A 14892-nucleotide genomic window follows, 5' to 3' on the forward strand; every position below is an offset into this window, starting at 1 on the left:
GCCTCGGTGCCACACACATAACTGCCCCCCGGAGCGGCGCGCCCCTGTCTTTTCGTTCCGCCGACGCGCATGGCCCCCTTGGTGCGGGGTCTCTCGGTGTCTCCGTATCCCCACCGAGGGGCTGTGGGGGTCGGGGCGGATCCCTCTGAGAAGGCTCCAGCCCTGAACGTATTCTCCCCAGTGCTGCTCTGAGACCACAGATACTTCACCCCCCAGACCCTCATTTCCTGCCTGTTTATGGTGCCAGCCATAAACTACAGGAGGGGATCCAAATGGGCCCAGCTGTGGGGCCGGCAGTCGCAGCCCTATTTAAGCCCCGGCCGCAGCCTCTCACATGATGGGAGCGTGACTGCAGCAGCCCTGAGAAGCAGCATGATGCTGGGCAGGGAGAAGCTGTTCCAGTTCTTCAGGCCCTATGGGGAGGTAGGAAGCGGGGAGAGCAGCCGGCTGCTACCCCAGGTAATGCATAAGGACCCCATGCTGTGGGGTGGGACCTAACCCTGCTGTGGAGGGGACTGTGGGGTGACCCCATGTCATGGCCCTGAGGGGGATCCCCATAGGGATCCTGGTTAAGGACATGGCCCTTGGGAAAGCACGTCCCTCAACTTACAGACCCTCAAGGAGGAAAGGAGATGACCCCACACTCCATCCTTGGGGGTCCCTATAGGGATAAATGGGGGTTCCTATTAGGGGCAGGTGTTCCAGAGGAGCTCACCACTGTGGTCTTCCATCTTCATGGACCCCACGAATGCCCCATACCCGGTTGTTTCCCTGTGCCACAGTGGGATGTGTGGTGGCTGTAGGAGCCTACAGCCCCCTTAGGTAGGGTACATGGGGGGTATGAGGGCTGGGTACCACTGTGGAAGTGTCCTGGGGGTCTGTGAGCCCTGCAGCTGCCAAGTGGTTCTTCTGCCCCATGCAGACGTCCCGGCTGGTGGAGCTGCCCCAGTTCTCTGATGACGATGATGACATCTTGCTGCTGGGGGATGCAGATGATTCTGTGGCCAAGCACGACCCAGAGGAGTGGTGCCCCACCCTCTGCAAGCCAAGTGCCTTCAGCCACTGTGTGCGGCACTTAGCCTTCCTCTGGAACCTCCTCTTCCTCCTGCTGGGCCTGCTGACCCTGGCCGTAGGGATCTGGGGGCTGCTGGCCAAGGGCTGGCTGCAGGGCGAGCGCTTGGCCCCACTGGGCTCTGACCCCATGCTGCTCTTCGTGCTGGCGGGGCTGGTGGCCAGCACCGTGTCCCTGGCTGGTTGCCTGGGTGCCCTCCGCTCCAGCGCCTGCCTGCTGCGCTTCTTCGTGGGGGCAGTGTTGGCCTTTGTGGGGCTGGAGGCACTGGGAGGACTGCTGCTGCTGGTGGCACGGCAGCGGCTGCGGGACGCGCTGCAGGATGCCCTGCTGCTCTGCCTGCTGCGCTACCAGGAGGAGCCCGACCTGCGCTTCCTGGTGGACGAGGTGCAGCGCAGCCTGCGGTGCTGCGGGCTCAGCTCCTACCGTGACTGGGAGAGCAACCCGTGAGTGAAGCTGGGGGCAGGTGGGGGCATGGATAGGGCTAGCAAGAAAGCAGCAGGCAGCCAGCACTTCTTCTGTGTCCTGCAGGTATTTCAACTGCAGTGCACCCAGCGTGCAGGCGTGCAGCGTCCCGGCCTCTTGCTGCCTGGATCCACGGCAGAACGGCTCCATCACTAATGACCAATGTGCTTTTGGGGTGCTGCACCTGGGGGACATGGCGGCTGCTGGCGTGGTGCACCTGGGGGGCTGTGTGGTTCAGCTGGGTGCCTGGCTGCGTGCGCAGGCTGGAGGCATTGCCACCAGTGCGGCTGTGCTGGTGCTGCTGGAGGCCACCGGGCTGCTCCTGGCACTGAAAGTGCTGGCAAACATTGCGCCTGGTGGGGCACGGGGCTGAGGGTGTGCTGTGGGGCTGGAGAGGATGCTGAGCTCCCTGCACTCTCCTTCCTGTCCTCCTTTGTTGTACCTGTGCATCCCATAATAAATCTGAACCCTGCCTGGGTCTGGTCTATCTCCTTTCCATCCTATCCTCTCCTGTGTGGTCGCACACCCTCACAGCACACGTAGAGGCTTTCTGGCCCAGATCATCACACCAAACTCCTGTGTTTATTTCAGGTTTTAATGAGTATTTCTCCAAGCTATGCCCCGCTATGTGGATGGGGCAGTTTCTAAAAAAGCACTGCTATAGGACAGGTGGTGGTGGCCATAGCCAGCCTAGATGATGCCATACTGAGCCAGCTCGTGCAGCTCCAGGTGGCTGAAGGCTTCCCAAGGGCAAATCACGGTGATATCTGTGGGGAGCAGAAGATGCATCAGCACAAGTCCCAGCCCTGCTGCAAGCTCTGCAGCTGCAGCAGAAAGCAATGGGGACCACATACCTGTTCCTAGCCCCTCCATGCCTGGGATGTCATCGCCAAACCTGCAAAGAAACCAGGTGTCTGTCCTCACTATGCACCAGCCCTGAGCAGCATCACCTGGGTGCCTTCAGGCGTGTCCCACACTGGGCCCCGGTGCTCAGCCCTACTCACCCCTGCACCCCTTTTTTGGGTGGCTTGCTCTTGAATTGCCGTGTCTGCCTCTGCTTGAACTTAGGTGGTCCTTTTCGGGGGGTGGCAGGTCCGCCAGTCACCCGGGTGGCTGACTTGACTTCTGGTTTGTGGGGCTCCAAGCTCATGGCTGTAGCAGGGCCAGCAGCCTGCCCTGTGTCACAACTGTCCCTGTGGTTGTGGCGCTGACACGGGATGGCTCCTCACACCTGGCACAGGGAGGACATGGGGCACTGGGGTGAACCTTGGCGTAGCTGCAGCCATCGCAGTGCAGAGATGTGCTGCGCCACGCCATCCGGGTGCCCTTGTTCCCACCCTGCCACGAGCCCTGCAGAGCTGATCCGCTTTCCGGGCTGCTCTGGGGGTGGGCACTTTCCCTCCTCTCCCTGGAATTAGGCCAGCTCAGACCCCGCTAATCTCCTTACCCCAAAGGCAGCAAAGGGCACCCAGGGGGGCAAACTGAGCCCCTGCACTCCTTGGGGCAATGCCTGCAGCCCTTTCCCCCCACTGCAGGTAGATGTGCACCACAGGGTGCCCCCACCACGATACATAACTGCAGAGATGGGCATCACAGCTGCCACTGTGAGTTGAGGGCAGTGCAGCTGGGTGCCAGGAGTGAGCTGTAAGCTGCTCGCAGGGCTGGCTTGCAGCTGGATGATGCTCAGGTGTGGCTCACAGGGCTCTGAGCGCTGTGGTCTGGAGGGGCTGCAGCTGATCCTGAAATCCCAGGGCAGCACATGGCTCCATCCTGCAACCTGCCAAGCACTGGGGCTCTGTAGCACAGGCAGCTCTCACTGCCAGCTTGGCAGCACTCGGCATGGAGCCTCATCTGCAAGCGCAGGAGGTGAGCTGGGCAATGCCCAAGTGGCTCCAGCTGGGCAATGTCATGCACTGCAGCCCCAGTGCCTACAGGTCTGAGTGCTGTCTCACACATAGCAAAGCCATCACTTACCGTCCCCAAGGCCAGTGCTGCTCCAAACGACTCCCTGCAACCTGCTCCACACGTCCTCCAAGTGCTCTGGGTGGCGGCTGGGGGCTGGCAGATTTATCCTCTTCGGGGATAATAGGATTAAGTCCCTTCTTCTCAAATGGGTAATCTAGTGTCCTTCCCCAAGTGCCTGTGAGGAGGAGGGTGGGAGTATGTGCGTGCATGGGGAGGGGGTGTCAGGATTAACGCCACGGGGATGGGCTGTGTGTTGGCACTGCTGCCTCACCGCACAGAGCATGGTCTTGGAGCAGGGAACAGCTGCAGAGCACCCACGGGGATGTCCTGCATCACCCCTGGAAGGGACACCCCTATGCCTCGAGCCACTGCACCATGGGGACAGGGATGGGACCATAGGCAGCAGAGCGCTCAGGGCAGCGCTTCATGATGGTGCTGGCACCAAGCACAGCATGCCCACACCATCCCTGACACCATTCCAATTGGGATCACAAAACACGAAGGTCACCAGCTCATCTCACGTGTCACTGAGGACACCTGAGCACAGACAATCTGAGGGCACTGCAGGCTCTGCTTCACCAGCCCGAAATGTGGTGAAAGCATCCCACTGCCCACTCAGCCCTGCTGCATGGGAGTATCACTCCAAAGCCTTCTGTAATCCCAGCACTAAAGCAATTACAAAAAGGTATAATCTCAGCACACTTTAATTGAACTTCAGCCCCTTTCACTAATGGCAATCAGTTAGGTTTCAGCAAATAGGATTACATGGATCCAGAGGTGTTTCATACGAAGCTGGCAGAACCGGCCTCTTTTACAGCAAGGGCCAGCGTCCTGTTGTTAATTAATGCTCCTAGACTGAGCTTCATTAGCAAATGCCACTCAGGAGCCACTCTTGGTGGCGTTCAGTGCACTGGCTGGATGGGGTGAGGTTCTGCATGTCATCAGGCCGAGGCTGTGCTCAGCTGGGCAGGATTTGGTGAGGTGATGCCTCAAGGTGAAGTTTAAGGAGCTTCAAGGCAGAGATGAATGAAGAAGAAGCAGCACTGTGAGGAGCTGCCCTTGATGGGACATTGCAGGGCCCACGTGCTCCAGCTGCACCCAGCAAATCCTACAGCACTGGGAAAGGGCTGGAAACCCCTACAGACAGCAGTTACAGAGAAGCCCCTAAGAGGCTTAGTGTAGCGTGGGGAGGACAGTGTGACACCACAGCCCATTTCCGTCACCAGGCTGCTGTTATGCTGCAAGGACGAGGCAGGAGCAGTGGGAAGGAACCTGCCATAAGCAGGGATTTTCAGATAGAAGCACAGAGTGCTGACACCACCCCTGCATCGTCAATGCTGGGGCTACACGTGGGGTGCACGTGCTTGATGAATCCCTCCAGCCTGATGCAAACAAACACTGTAACTTATTCCCCACCTCACAAACCAACATCCAAAAGCCCACAGGTACGCCGTGTCCCAATCCTTTGTCCCGGGGAGACTCCTGGAGCTCAGCAGGAAGTTCCTCACCAGTTTTTGAGCTGCTGACAGGGCTCAGTCTGTCCTCATGCGCAGCCTGATCTCCAGCTTCAGGACTGCTTTGATGCTCTCATCCTGCACATGCTGCTCCACGGCTGCCAGCGCCCGCTCCCCACCATCCCCATAGTGCTGCAGCAGCTGCTCCACGTACTCGATCCAGACGCAGTTGTGGCAGCCGCTCATACAGCAGTTGGTGGGCGGTGGGAGCTCAGGGGGCTGTGGATAGGGGGTCTCAGCCCCCCGCATGGTTTCCCCCTCACCCTGGGGGGTTCCAGTCTGGCAGTCGCTCCTCGGGGTGTCTGAACGCTTCCCATAGCTGCAGACGGTGCTGGGGTGGGGGGCTCTGCACTTCTGTTCCTGCAAGGGATGGCTCTACGGTGGTGCTGCATGGGGGGGCTGCCCCCAGCACTCTGCCTTGAGTGATATCCCCCCCACAGCACCCTGGGGCTCTGCTACACCTTGGAGTCCTCTTCCCTCCCCCCGACCAGCCCCATATAGCACTGGGCCCCTGGTGCAGCCCTCCGACCCGCCATTAGAGCCCTCAGAACTCGAGTGCAGCCCCCAGACCCCCATTACAGCCCCCAGAACCTTCAGAGCAGTTCCTACAGCCCCTAGAACCCCAGCGCAGCCTCCCAAACCGTCATTCCAGCCCCCAAATTCCCCATTGCGGCCACTCCCCCAGCCCCTCCCTCCCCTACTCCCGACCCCCTCGGGTCCCCCCAGGCCCCTCCTCCGGGCTGCAGACCCGCCCCGTCCCCGCTCACCTCCCATCCCCTCCCCGCCAGGCCCCGCGCCGCCCGCGCCGCCCGCAGTAACATCCTGCCGCCGCGCCCCGGCAACGGCCCGCCCTCCTTCCCGTTCCGAGCGACGGCTCTCTCATCCAATGGTAGCCCAGCTTCTGGGCAAGGTTAGCCAATGAGAGCGCGGCAGAGGAGCACAGCCAATCGGAAGAGGGAGGCGGGGTGGAGGCGTCGGAGGGCAACCGGAAGCAGAGGCAGTAGAGGGAGTGGAGACCGCGTGGGGAGCGGAGGGGTGATGGGGCTGGGGAGAAAGAAGGGACAGGGAGCGGGACGCGGAAAGGGGCTGGGATCAGAACCGGGAAAAAGAAAAGGACAAGGACTGAGAGCGGGACATGGAAAGGAACAGGGACCGGCCCCGGGAAGGGGCCCGGCCGCCGCTACGCCACGCGGCAGGTCAGTGCCTGGTGCGGTGGGGCTCGGGCAGGCTCCCGGGACCGGCTGGGTCCCGCTGGGTCCCGCTGAACCGGGCTCCCCGATGCCCCGTCACAGCCCATACCGTTCCCATTATCCCCCAGGAAGGAGAAGGCGTTGGTCAACCTGAAGCCCAAGCACCCCGACGAGCAGGAAATCCCTTTCCGCCTGCGGGAGCTCATGCAGAGCCGTGAGGCCATGAAGCACCCCAAGGCCCGGGCAAGGCGGGCAGCAGGTGGGGGCCTGCATCCTCTAAAATGTCCCCATCCCAGACTGTCCCTGCCTGTAATTTTGCTGTCTGTCTCTCCTAGAGAAGCCACAGCGTCCCCAGGGGACCGAGGCACAGGAGGACATCCCTGTGCCCAGGTTCCGTCGGCGCAGAGGGGAGTCGGAGCGCTCCTATGTGTGCCGCATGGAGCGGGAGGTGCAGCATGTGCTGGTCCTCAGCAAGAACCAGGTGCAACGGGAGCCTGAGAAGGAGGCAGCAGCACCGCAGAAGTCTCAGAGAAAGAAAGAGTGAGAGCAAAACCAGCACGGCTGCTGAGGCAGGGCTGGGGCAGCCAGGGCCGTGCTCTGATTCTGAGACCCAGCTTTACAGGGCTGGATCTGAGCCCAGCGCTTGGAGCAACTGTACACTCCTGGTGCTAGGCCAGGCAGGGGAAAACAGCAGAGCTTGACTTTCGAGGGGATTCCATGGGGTGGAAGCTCTCTTCCTCCCTGTGGGTTGAAAGACAGCTCTTCAGGTTTCAGAACAAAAAGCTGGACAAACTGCGGAAAAAGAAGGAGGAGAAGAAAGAGGCTTTGCTGGAGAAGAGCCTGTTCCAAGGTGGGAATGACGCAGGGAGGCTGACTGCAGTAACCCATGTGCAGAGGTGGGAGCAGCATCCTCCCTGACGCCAGGTTCTCTCCCAGACCCAGTGGCATTCGGTGAAGTTGTGACAGAGCCACCCACCATCACCTCACGGCCCCGCAGTGGGGGTCCCACCGAGAAGGTGAGGTTTTGGGGGCACGGGGCTCTGTGCCTGTCTCTGCCTCCCTGACCCATCCCATCTCTGCCTACAGGCCGGTCGGAAGCGGCTCCTGCTGACACCTCACCTGGGCCAGAGCCGGGCAGCCCCCACTGTGCCAGTATCACTGGCTCGCCAGCGCATCGTGCAGGAGGAGCGAGCGCGTGTCATCCAGGCCTACCGGGACATCCAGAGGCGCAAGCAGCAGCAGCGGGACGCAGCACGGGGAGGCACCCAGCCTAGCAGTAGGGTACCAGGCTGAGCCCCCCTGTCCCAGTGAGGGGACACAACCCCTGGACCCCCGTGTGGAGCAGCGTTAGGATTGCACCGCCCTTGTGACGGTCAGCTGGGCGTGCAGGCAGCACTGGGGATGTGGAACCCTGGGACTCAGTGGGGACTGTCATCCTGTTCACACTTTGCTGCCAGTACAGAGAGCTGCGCCCTTCCCAGCACCTCGGAGTGGGCGCCCTACAGAAGGCAGGGGCCTGCCTATGAGGCTGTGGGGCCACGGACCTGTTTGTAGTAAAAGTGCTGATAAATGCTGAAGATGTGCGCTTGTTTGTGCCTCCTGCACCATCCCAGCTTTGCTGGCAGTGTGCAGTGGCTGGGAAGGGACAGGGCCGTGTTGTGTGCCAGCAGATGGCAGTCCCAGCCTGCAGCACGCATGGCATTGCTGTCACCACAGGCTGGCCTGGCAGTGCTGGCACTGCACGTCCTCTGGTAGAGGCAGGACCCTCTGCTGGACACTGCATGACCATTTCCTGCCCTGGCTGTAGTGAGGAGGGGAGCAAGCCGAGCCCAGGAACACAGAGCCTTTCTCATGCTGAGTCCACACTCACCTGCACAGTGTCACTTTCCTCCATCGTTGCTCTCACCCCTTGGAGTCGTTGTGTGAGCCCGCAGTCCTCAGCCATGCTCCCCGTGCTTTCAGTATCCCCAGTCCACATTCCTGCCAGGCACCAGCATCGCTGCTGGGACCCCATCCGTGCCCCGTGCAGGAGATGACAGCCCCGCCAGCTGCCCCCCGCTCTCAGCCTCAGGGCTGCAGATCGCTCCCGGCACAGCGCAGCCCACGTGCGGCCGTTTCACCTGCACAGGACAAAGACAGCGCTGTTCCTCAGCCCCGTGCCGCACAAAGCGCTGCCTGTTGGAGCTGGGCCGCCCTGCGGCCAGCACTGGCAAAGACCGGGGGCTCCGGAGGGGCCGAGGCCGCCTGCAGCACCGGAATGGCACAGCCCAACCCAGCCCTGAGTCCTTGCACAAGGCTGAATGGGAACAGTGTCTGTGCACCTTGTTTATAGGGAGACTGCTGTCCCTGGGGCTGTGTCACCCCAGGATGGCCGTGCTGTGCTGCTGATGGGACCACAGTGTGCGTTGCACAGGTCAGGGCAGCTGTGGTGCACCCAGCTTGGCAGAGGGAATACACAGCATGTGCCGTGCAGCGCCAGGAGGAGGGCAGGCTGCGGAGCCCCGGGGACCTGGAGCTCTTGGTGCTGCCTGGAGACGTCCCCACAGCCAGCTGGCACCAAGGTAAACACCAGTGATGCAGCACAAACCCCACAAGCAGTGCCTGATGGGAGCCCGCTCCTACCGCACACCATCATCTGCCCTGGCACCTGCTGTGTAACGACAAGGCTGTGCCACATCCCCAGTGCTGGGAGCATCCCGGGGAGCAGGGGGATGTGCCTGCAGGGCTGGGACACGGTGTGTGCTTAATACTTGCACATGGTGCCTTCAAGGAGACCGAGTCACCCACCTCCCCCAGCCCAACCACTATGGAGCCATCTCAGCCCTGAATAATTCATGATGCTCCTGTTGGCTCAGCCACAGGCTTCCTGCCCGCAGCAGAAATCGCTGCAGAAGGGAAAGGCAATCTGAGCAGAAGCTGCCCCTGACCTTGGCATGTCCTCTACACCATGCTACCTTCTGTAGGGTAGCCATTTACCCACCCTGGCCCCCAGTGCAGGAGCATGTGGCCACTTGGGGCCATGCTGGGGATCCACGGTGTCACCAAGTAAGGGAGGAGGGGCTGAACACGATGGAACAGAGGTGGAAGCCCTTGGCTAATGGATGCAATGCAGCTGGGCACCCCATCCCCATCATACTACAGGACCACATAAGAAAACTCACCTTTATTGGGTCTGACCTGAAAAAGGGGAGAAGAACAGAGGAAGGAGGGGGCCCAGCTCCATCCCAGTGCCCTGAATGTGATCCTCAAGCCCTGGCACGGAGACTGGGACAAGGCACAGATCAGGTGGTCGGAGCCACAGGGAGAGACCACCGGGAGCTGAAACCCAGAGCATCCCCATGTCCCCCAGTGACAGGGGGAGCGAGGCACAGCAGGAGGGTTGGGAGAACTGGGGATGGCTTGGGGTGCAGTGCCCTGGCCTGGGCTCAGCACTTGGTGAGGTTCACGAGGTGCAGCCCTGGGCAGGCACCCCCTGCTGCTGGCTGTCCAGCAGCAAAACATCCCCAGCCTGGAGCAGACAGGGTGTCCTTGCATGGCGAAGGCAGTGTTGGGACAGCATGGGGTGGCAGTGGGGAGCTGGGCAGAGCAGGCAGCCTGCGGTGCCACAGCCAGGCAGCATGGTGCAGGCTGCAGGGCTGCATCCAGATGTTCCCAGCTCAGGAACTGGCTCCAACAGGGTCAGATGCACCAGGCAGGGAGGCAAGGTAGGGTCACAGCTGCGCCAGTGCTGTAGGAGCTGGGCTTCACCACCGGTTCCTGCTGTATGGGGACAGCACCTGCAGGCACAGCAGGATGGCACTGGGCACTACGCTGAGCAGCTCAAAGCCATCCCCACCCGGCGCCATCCCCACCCCTGCCTGCATGGGAAACTCTGCAGCGTAGGCAGACTTTGCACCCTGAGTCTGGCCAGCAGCCCAGCATCACTGCCCCCTCCCCGCTGCTCGTTGCTCATTAACCCACCTGGCTGCCCCGAGCATCTCGCTGTGCTGCAGCGTGCCGGGCCTGCACGGCAAAGGCATCCTCAGCTCGCAGTGTGGAGCTGGCACTGCTGGCGGTGGTGGCACGGGGCAGGATCACATCATAAGGACCTTCACTCTGTGGGGAACAGCAGAATGCAGAGGGCCGGGAATGCTCCTGGGGGAGCTCGGCAAGGAGGGGACCCACCCCAGCACTGAGCATCCCAAGCTGATGTGAGGATCAGGTGCACCCTATATACCTTTATCTGGCCCCATCCCAGCCACCTGTTATTGATCTGCTCGGTAAAAGCTCATCTCATGTGGAAGGCACTGGTGCTGCCCTTACCGTCCCCTTGTGCATCAGAGCCATCTCTGTGGGCTGGTAGACGCTGGTCAGCAGCTGCCCATTGTAGCCGCTGTACGGGGACACCGGCTTCTTGGCTGCAAAGAGACAGGGACGGTGAAAAGGCTGAAAACAGGGGCCTCACTCAGCCACCCTACCCAGGAGCTGAGCCTCGTTAGCAGCTTAATGAGCTGACGGCAGCCAGCTGCCCTATGCCCTTCCCTGGGGACGTCCCTGGGGTTTGCATCACTGCAGGGTGGGAGGGGCACCCCCAATGTTACTGCAAATTCTCTCCAGTGCTGTCACCTCGCTGACGCTGCTTCCACTAACGAGCAAAGAGCCAACCCAGGGCGGAGGGCCGGGAGCCGTGGGCACCCCACGCCGGGGAGGGGAGCGCGCCCGGAGCGGCTTGAGCTCAGCCCCAACTGGTACACCCAGCCCGGCGTGTTTTCAGGAGCCACAACAATGCGGGCACGGCTCCCGGCCGCTGGGTGGGTCGTGGCAGCAGACGTCTCGCTGTGCCGACCCCGCAGCCCGGTGCCTACCGAAGGAAGGCTCATCCATGGAGAAGGCTTTGTTTTCGACAAACATGCTCTGCGACTTCTGCTCCTTCAGGATGGTCTCGTAGCCCACCCCACGCGTGGGGTACACGTCGTCCTCGTAGCCTTGCTCAGAACTGCGCCGCGTCACGTGCGTCACCTCGGGGATGACGTAGAGGAGGATGAAGGCGTAGGCGTTGGACACCAAAGCGATGGCCAACGTGGGGTCATCCCAACCGGGCTTCTTGCCCACGTGTTGGTTCCCGTAGAGGTACATGGCTGTCCATGCCACCCAAATGGCCATGGAGAGCCCGGAGGTGGCCAAGATGAAGGCGCCGTGCTTCCTCCAGCGCGTGTAGCGGCCGCAGAGAGCCGGCCAGGCGGTGCCAAAGGCAGCCACCAGCAGCACCATGACATAGATGAGCGCCATGACGAAATCAGCATCCGCCAGCCCGCAGGGGTCCGTGGGTCCACCCTCCTGCCGGGCCACCGTGATGATGAGCCACTCGGCGTTGATGATGACCTCCACCAGCGCCAGGAGCAGAGCCACCGCCAGCGTCACCCAGCCTCGCGGGCCACGGTTCCTCCGCGCCAAGAAGTTGAGGGCCACGGCGTGTGCCAGCAGGCAGGAGAAGCAGAGTGCGAAGAGGACACCGAACAGAAAGCGGCGAGAGGTGCAGGTGGAGAAATCCGGCCCCACGATGAAGTCAAACGTCAGGCAGAAGAGCCCGAAGGTGCCCAGCAAGAAGAAGGCCTGCGTGGCCACCAGGCTCTTCTTCTGGGGGTCCTCCACAAAGGGCAGGCTGGCCACCAGCACGATGGTGAGCACGAAGCTGGTCACGGCACCCAGGCTGGCCGCGGCCTCCAGCACGATGCCCCATGCTGCTGACAGGTCACAGAGGTTGTAATAGAGCGAGGAGAGGTCCTGGCTGCATCCTGATGGAGGGGTGCTCTGGGCACGGCCCACAGGCAGCAGAGCCAGCAGGATGCAGGCAGCTGCTGGCACTGCAGCACCCATCCTGCACGGCAGGTGGGTGCCAAGCGGGGATCCACGAACCCTGTGGGGAAGAGAAGCGTTACAGAGCCGGGAGCAGGAGCTGGTGCTGCCTGTGCTGTCTGCAGGTGCGGGAGCATCTCTGTGGCAAGTGAGCAGCTCCTGGTGAACCCACCCCACCACAGCCCAAAGCAGCTCCAGATCAGAGCAGGCAGACATGCATCTCCTGTCACCTCCTTGCCTGGATGCAGCACTGTGCCCGTGGGCCTCCTGGAGGAATCGAGCACGGGTCTGGGCTGGGAAGCAGAGCTAACACTTGGAGATGCTTGGGGCTGCATGCTAGCACAGCTCTGCACGCCAGCTCGTTCCCCTTTTTGCTTCTCCTGGCCCACTTCCCTCCTGTGGCTCCGGGCACTGACCCACCATGGGTCTCGTGTCTGACCGTGCACACCAGCGCTCCTGGTCACACGCAGCCGCAGCCTGGCATGGCACAGCGTGGCACGGCATGGCACAGTGTGGCACGGCATGGCACAGCACGGCGTTGCCCTGTGGGTACGGGTCCGTTCCCACTCCCAGCCCCAGGGAGCACAGAGTGCCGGTAGCAGGGAATGAGGAAGGAGGGGGGCGAGCTGCAGCCCCTGCACTCCCCTCTGGGAGGAAACCGGGCAAGAAAACAGCAACAAGGTCACTCCGGGGCTGAAACAGGGGGGTGTTCCAGCCCCTAACTCACTGCCTCCGCTGCCAAAACCCCCGCCCTGGGGGACCCGAAGGCCGCCAACCCACTGCCCTCCCGGGGCCCCCCAAACAGCGGTGTCCAGGCTCCGCGGAGGCCCCCCCGGGCCGGGACCTCCCGTCCGCGGTGAGGACACCGGGGGACTCATTCCCTGTCGCCCCCGACTCGCGGCGGATAGGGACACCAAGGGACGGGGTTCCGCCATCCCTCCCAGCGGCACCGACGGGTTCCCCCACACCCCCGGCTCGGGCTGGTCCCCGGAGCACTCCCGACTTTCCGTCCAGGAGAGCCCGTGGGGCGCACGGCTCTCCACCGTTCCCGGTGTCCTTCTCCTTCTTGTTCCCGGTCCCGGTATCCTCCAGCCCCGCTCACCGGCTCCAGCGCCCCGTGTCCCGTCGCTGTGCCGTGCCGTGCCGTGCCGTGCCGTGCCGTGCCGTGCCGTGCCGTGCCGTGCCGTGCCGGCGAGCCCCGAGCCCGCGGCACCGCGCGCGCCTGCCCGGCCCCTCCCCGAGGTGCGGCCGCTGCCCGGGGAGGGCGCCCGGTGCCGGCCGGGACCTGCCCCACCGCACCGAGCACCCGCAGCACGGGAGCGGGGGAGCAGGTGGAGAGGAATGGGGACCGTCTCCCAAAACGGAAGGACCGAGCGCCGGGTGGAAGCGAGCACGGAGCGAATTCGAGCAGCGGTGTAATGAGTTGGTGGGGTCTCAGCACAGTCGGGTGCCGGGGACGCAGCACGCCGTGCCGAAGCAGCATCACACCGAGCTGTAACCGCAGCCGAGCAGCCCCGGGTGGGGGCCCGAGGGGCCTCCCGGAGGAATGTCAGCTGACGGCTGAGCCCTTGGCACCACTTTTGGGTGAGCCTTTCCTGCGGGGGTTCGGGGCTCGGTGGTCCCAGCAGCGAGGCTGCACCCGTGTCTCGGCCATGGCACCCACAGCCACCCCATCCTTGGGGCTCAGGAATGGGGAAGAGCCCCTTGAGGCTCAGGGCACCCATTGCTCTGCCAGTCCCGGAGGAGGTTTCCAGGCGGGCCCTGCTATTTTGGGAGGGTGAAGCAAGACGGTAAAGGATGCAGCTGAAAGTTCACCGTGCCGCCGGCGGGTCCTCCCCCAGCCCGGGATGGTATGAAAACAACCCGAGGAGCTGGAGCCGGTGACACCACTGCACGGGGAGCAGCACCCACAGCCACCGTCTGCCTGCCTCCGCCTGGCTCCCAGCGCCGCACTGGGGCAGGATCGTCCCTCCCCGCTGGGAACACACGTGTGTGCATTCACACGAGCACTGAGCAGCGCTGAGTGCCCTGCAGAGGGGCTCCGCTGCCTCCCCGCCTCCTGCCATGACCCCGTGTGCCTCAGTTTCCCCAGGAAGTCGAGTTCTGCCTAGGAGCGAGGCCCCGCTTCCCCACCGCCTCCGCTGCCCCAGCGCCGGGCTGCACAGAGGCCGAGCTGCACGCGGCTTCCTGCAGTGCTTCCTTCCGCTGCTCAGAGCAGCCCCGGCCCCGCAGCCCCCCGTCCCCACCGGCTCCCATCCCACGGTGCTGCTCCGTGGATCCCACACGCTCCCACACCGGCTGGTCCAACCCACGCTGCGCACCCCTGCTGTTTCTCAGGAGGTGTTTTTGTAGCTCCTACAAAACCCACAGCAACACCCCTCTGTGGGGTAAGCCGGGTGCGATACAGCTGTAAGGCTGGGGCGTTCGGTGCCTGGCACGGTGTGAGCGAGGGCAGAGCCCAGCCCTGGTGCCCTGCTGTGCTGGGGGCTGAGCCCTCCAAGGCAGCACTGCCGGATGTCTCCCAGCCCCGCAGCGCTCGGCACAGCCAGGAATCAGAGCCAGGCTTCTGAGCAGGACAGGAGCGGGCCCGTTCCGAAAACATGGGCACGCCGGGCGCATTTTTTCCAGGCTTACCTCTCTGCAGAGCCGCAGGGCCGAGCTGACGGCAGCACGGCGGCCGAGCCCCAGCTCACCTTGGCGAAGGTGAGGGCTGTACCTGGGGGCCGAGGGGGGGCCACGTGCTCACCCTGCCCGCCACCTCTGTTTACGCTGGGGCTGGAGAGCTGTTTTCCATCTGAGCTGGTTCTGTCCAGAAAGGAGCCCCTCTCTGCAGGCGGACGCGGTTTGCACGTTT

The 14892-nt window shown here is 63.0% G+C and overlaps 5 protein-coding genes across 6 annotated transcripts; 2 read left to right on the plus strand and 3 right to left on the minus strand.

The window, feature by feature from the left end:
- Positions 1-119: 119 nt before the first annotated feature.
- TSPAN10 (tetraspanin 10) lies at positions 120-2656 on the plus strand. Its single transcript, XM_048965395.1, has 3 exons — positions 120-459; positions 923-1515; positions 1601-2656. Exons 1-3 carry the CDS (start codon positions 238-240, stop codon positions 1905-1907), a joined length of 1122 nt encoding a protein of 373 aa, XP_048821352.1. The 5' UTR covers positions 120-237; the 3' UTR covers positions 1908-2656.
- Positions 2203-4094, minus strand: PDE6G (phosphodiesterase 6G). Its single transcript, XM_048965399.1, has 4 exons — positions 3509-4094; positions 2539-2765; positions 2389-2429; positions 2203-2301 (listed from the first exon to the last, which is right to left on the minus strand). Exons 2-4 carry the CDS (start codon positions 2682-2684, stop codon positions 2225-2227), a joined length of 264 nt encoding a protein of 87 aa, XP_048821356.1. The 5' UTR covers positions 2685-2765; positions 3509-4094; the 3' UTR covers positions 2203-2224.
- Positions 4095-4187: 93 nt separating this feature from the next.
- Positions 4188-5940, minus strand: OXLD1 (oxidoreductase like domain containing 1). The gene is made up of 2 exons (XM_048965398.1): positions 5781-5940; positions 4188-5373 (listed from the first exon to the last, which is right to left on the minus strand). Exons 1-2 carry the CDS (start codon positions 5832-5834, stop codon positions 5032-5034), a joined length of 396 nt encoding a protein of 131 aa, XP_048821355.1. The 5' UTR covers positions 5835-5940; the 3' UTR covers positions 4188-5031.
- CCDC137 (coiled-coil domain containing 137) lies at positions 5932-7960 on the plus strand. Its single transcript, XM_048965397.1, is given in 6 exon segments — positions 5932-6209; positions 6332-6462; positions 6539-6743; positions 6971-7053; positions 7140-7225; positions 7227-7960. Coding segments are annotated over 6 exon segments (1053 nt in total). The 3' UTR covers positions 7497-7960.
- A 1391-nt stretch (positions 7961-9351) lies between these two features.
- Positions 9352-14769, minus strand: GPRC5C (G protein-coupled receptor class C group 5 member C). 2 transcript variants are annotated; one of them, XM_048965232.1, is made up of 6 exons: positions 14673-14769; positions 12211-12305; positions 11048-12099; positions 10506-10600; positions 10164-10298; positions 9352-9979 (listed from the first exon to the last, which is right to left on the minus strand). In XM_048965232.1, exons 2-6 carry the CDS (start codon positions 12252-12254, stop codon positions 9947-9949), a joined length of 1359 nt encoding a protein of 452 aa, XP_048821189.1. In that variant the 5' UTR covers positions 12255-12305; positions 14673-14769; the 3' UTR covers positions 9352-9946. The 2 variants fall into 2 exon arrangements, with proteins under 2 accessions (XP_048821189.1, XP_048821190.1); XM_048965233.1 differs by lacking the exons at positions 12211-12305; positions 14673-14769 and adding exons at positions 13141-13165; positions 13196-13242.
- Positions 14770-14892: the final 123 nt, after the last annotated feature.

This window comes from Lagopus muta, chromosome 18, assembly GCF_023343835.1.
Source record: "Lagopus muta isolate bLagMut1 chromosome 18, bLagMut1 primary, whole genome shotgun sequence".
In the NCBI taxonomy this organism is placed as follows: domain Eukaryota; kingdom Metazoa; phylum Chordata; class Aves; order Galliformes; family Phasianidae; genus Lagopus; species Lagopus muta.

Bases quoted from the DNA above. Each gene is read 5' to 3' on its own strand.
- TSPAN10 (XM_048965395.1), top strand. From the start codon at position 238: ATGGTGCCAGCCATAAACTACAGGAGGGGATCCAAATGGGCCCAGCTG. The intron at 460-922 runs GTAATGCATAAG...TGCCCCATGCAG, and splicing joins GCAGCCGGCTGCTACCCCAG to ACGTCCCGGCTGGTGGAGCT. The intron at 1,516-1,600 runs GTGAGTGAAGCT...TGTGTCCTGCAG, and splicing joins CGTGACTGGGAGAGCAACCC to GTATTTCAACTGCAGTGCAC.
- PDE6G (XM_048965399.1), bottom strand. From the start codon at position 2,684: ATGAGCTTGGAGCCCCACAAACCAGAAGTCAAGTCAGCCACCCGGGTG. The intron at 2,430-2,538 runs GTGAGTAGGGCT...GTTTCTTTGCAG, and splicing joins CCCAAAAAAGGGGTGCAGGG to GTTTGGCGATGACATCCCAG. The intron at 2,302-2,388 runs GTATGTGGTCCC...TGCTCCCCACAG, and splicing joins CATGGAGGGGCTAGGAACAG to ATATCACCGTGATTTGCCCT.
- OXLD1 (XM_048965398.1), bottom strand. From the start codon at position 5,834: ATGTTACTGCGGGCGGCGCGGGCGGCGCGGGGCCTGGCGGGGAGGGGA. The intron at 5,374-5,780 runs GTGAGCGGGGAC...CATCCCTTGCAG, and splicing joins TGGCGGGGAGGGGATGGGAG to GAACAGAAGTGCAGAGCCCC.
- GPRC5C (XM_048965232.1), bottom strand. From the start codon at position 12,254: ATGTCTGCCTGCTCTGATCTGGAGCTGCTTTGGGCTGTGGTGGG. The intron at 10,299-10,505 runs GTAAGGGCAGCA...TGTTCCCCACAG, and splicing joins CTCTGATGCACAAGGGGACG to AGTGAAGGTCCTTATGATGT. The intron at 9,980-10,163 runs GTGGGTTAATGA...CTGTGCCTGCAG, and splicing joins GAGATGCTCGGGGCAGCCAG to GTGCTGTCCCCATACAGCAG.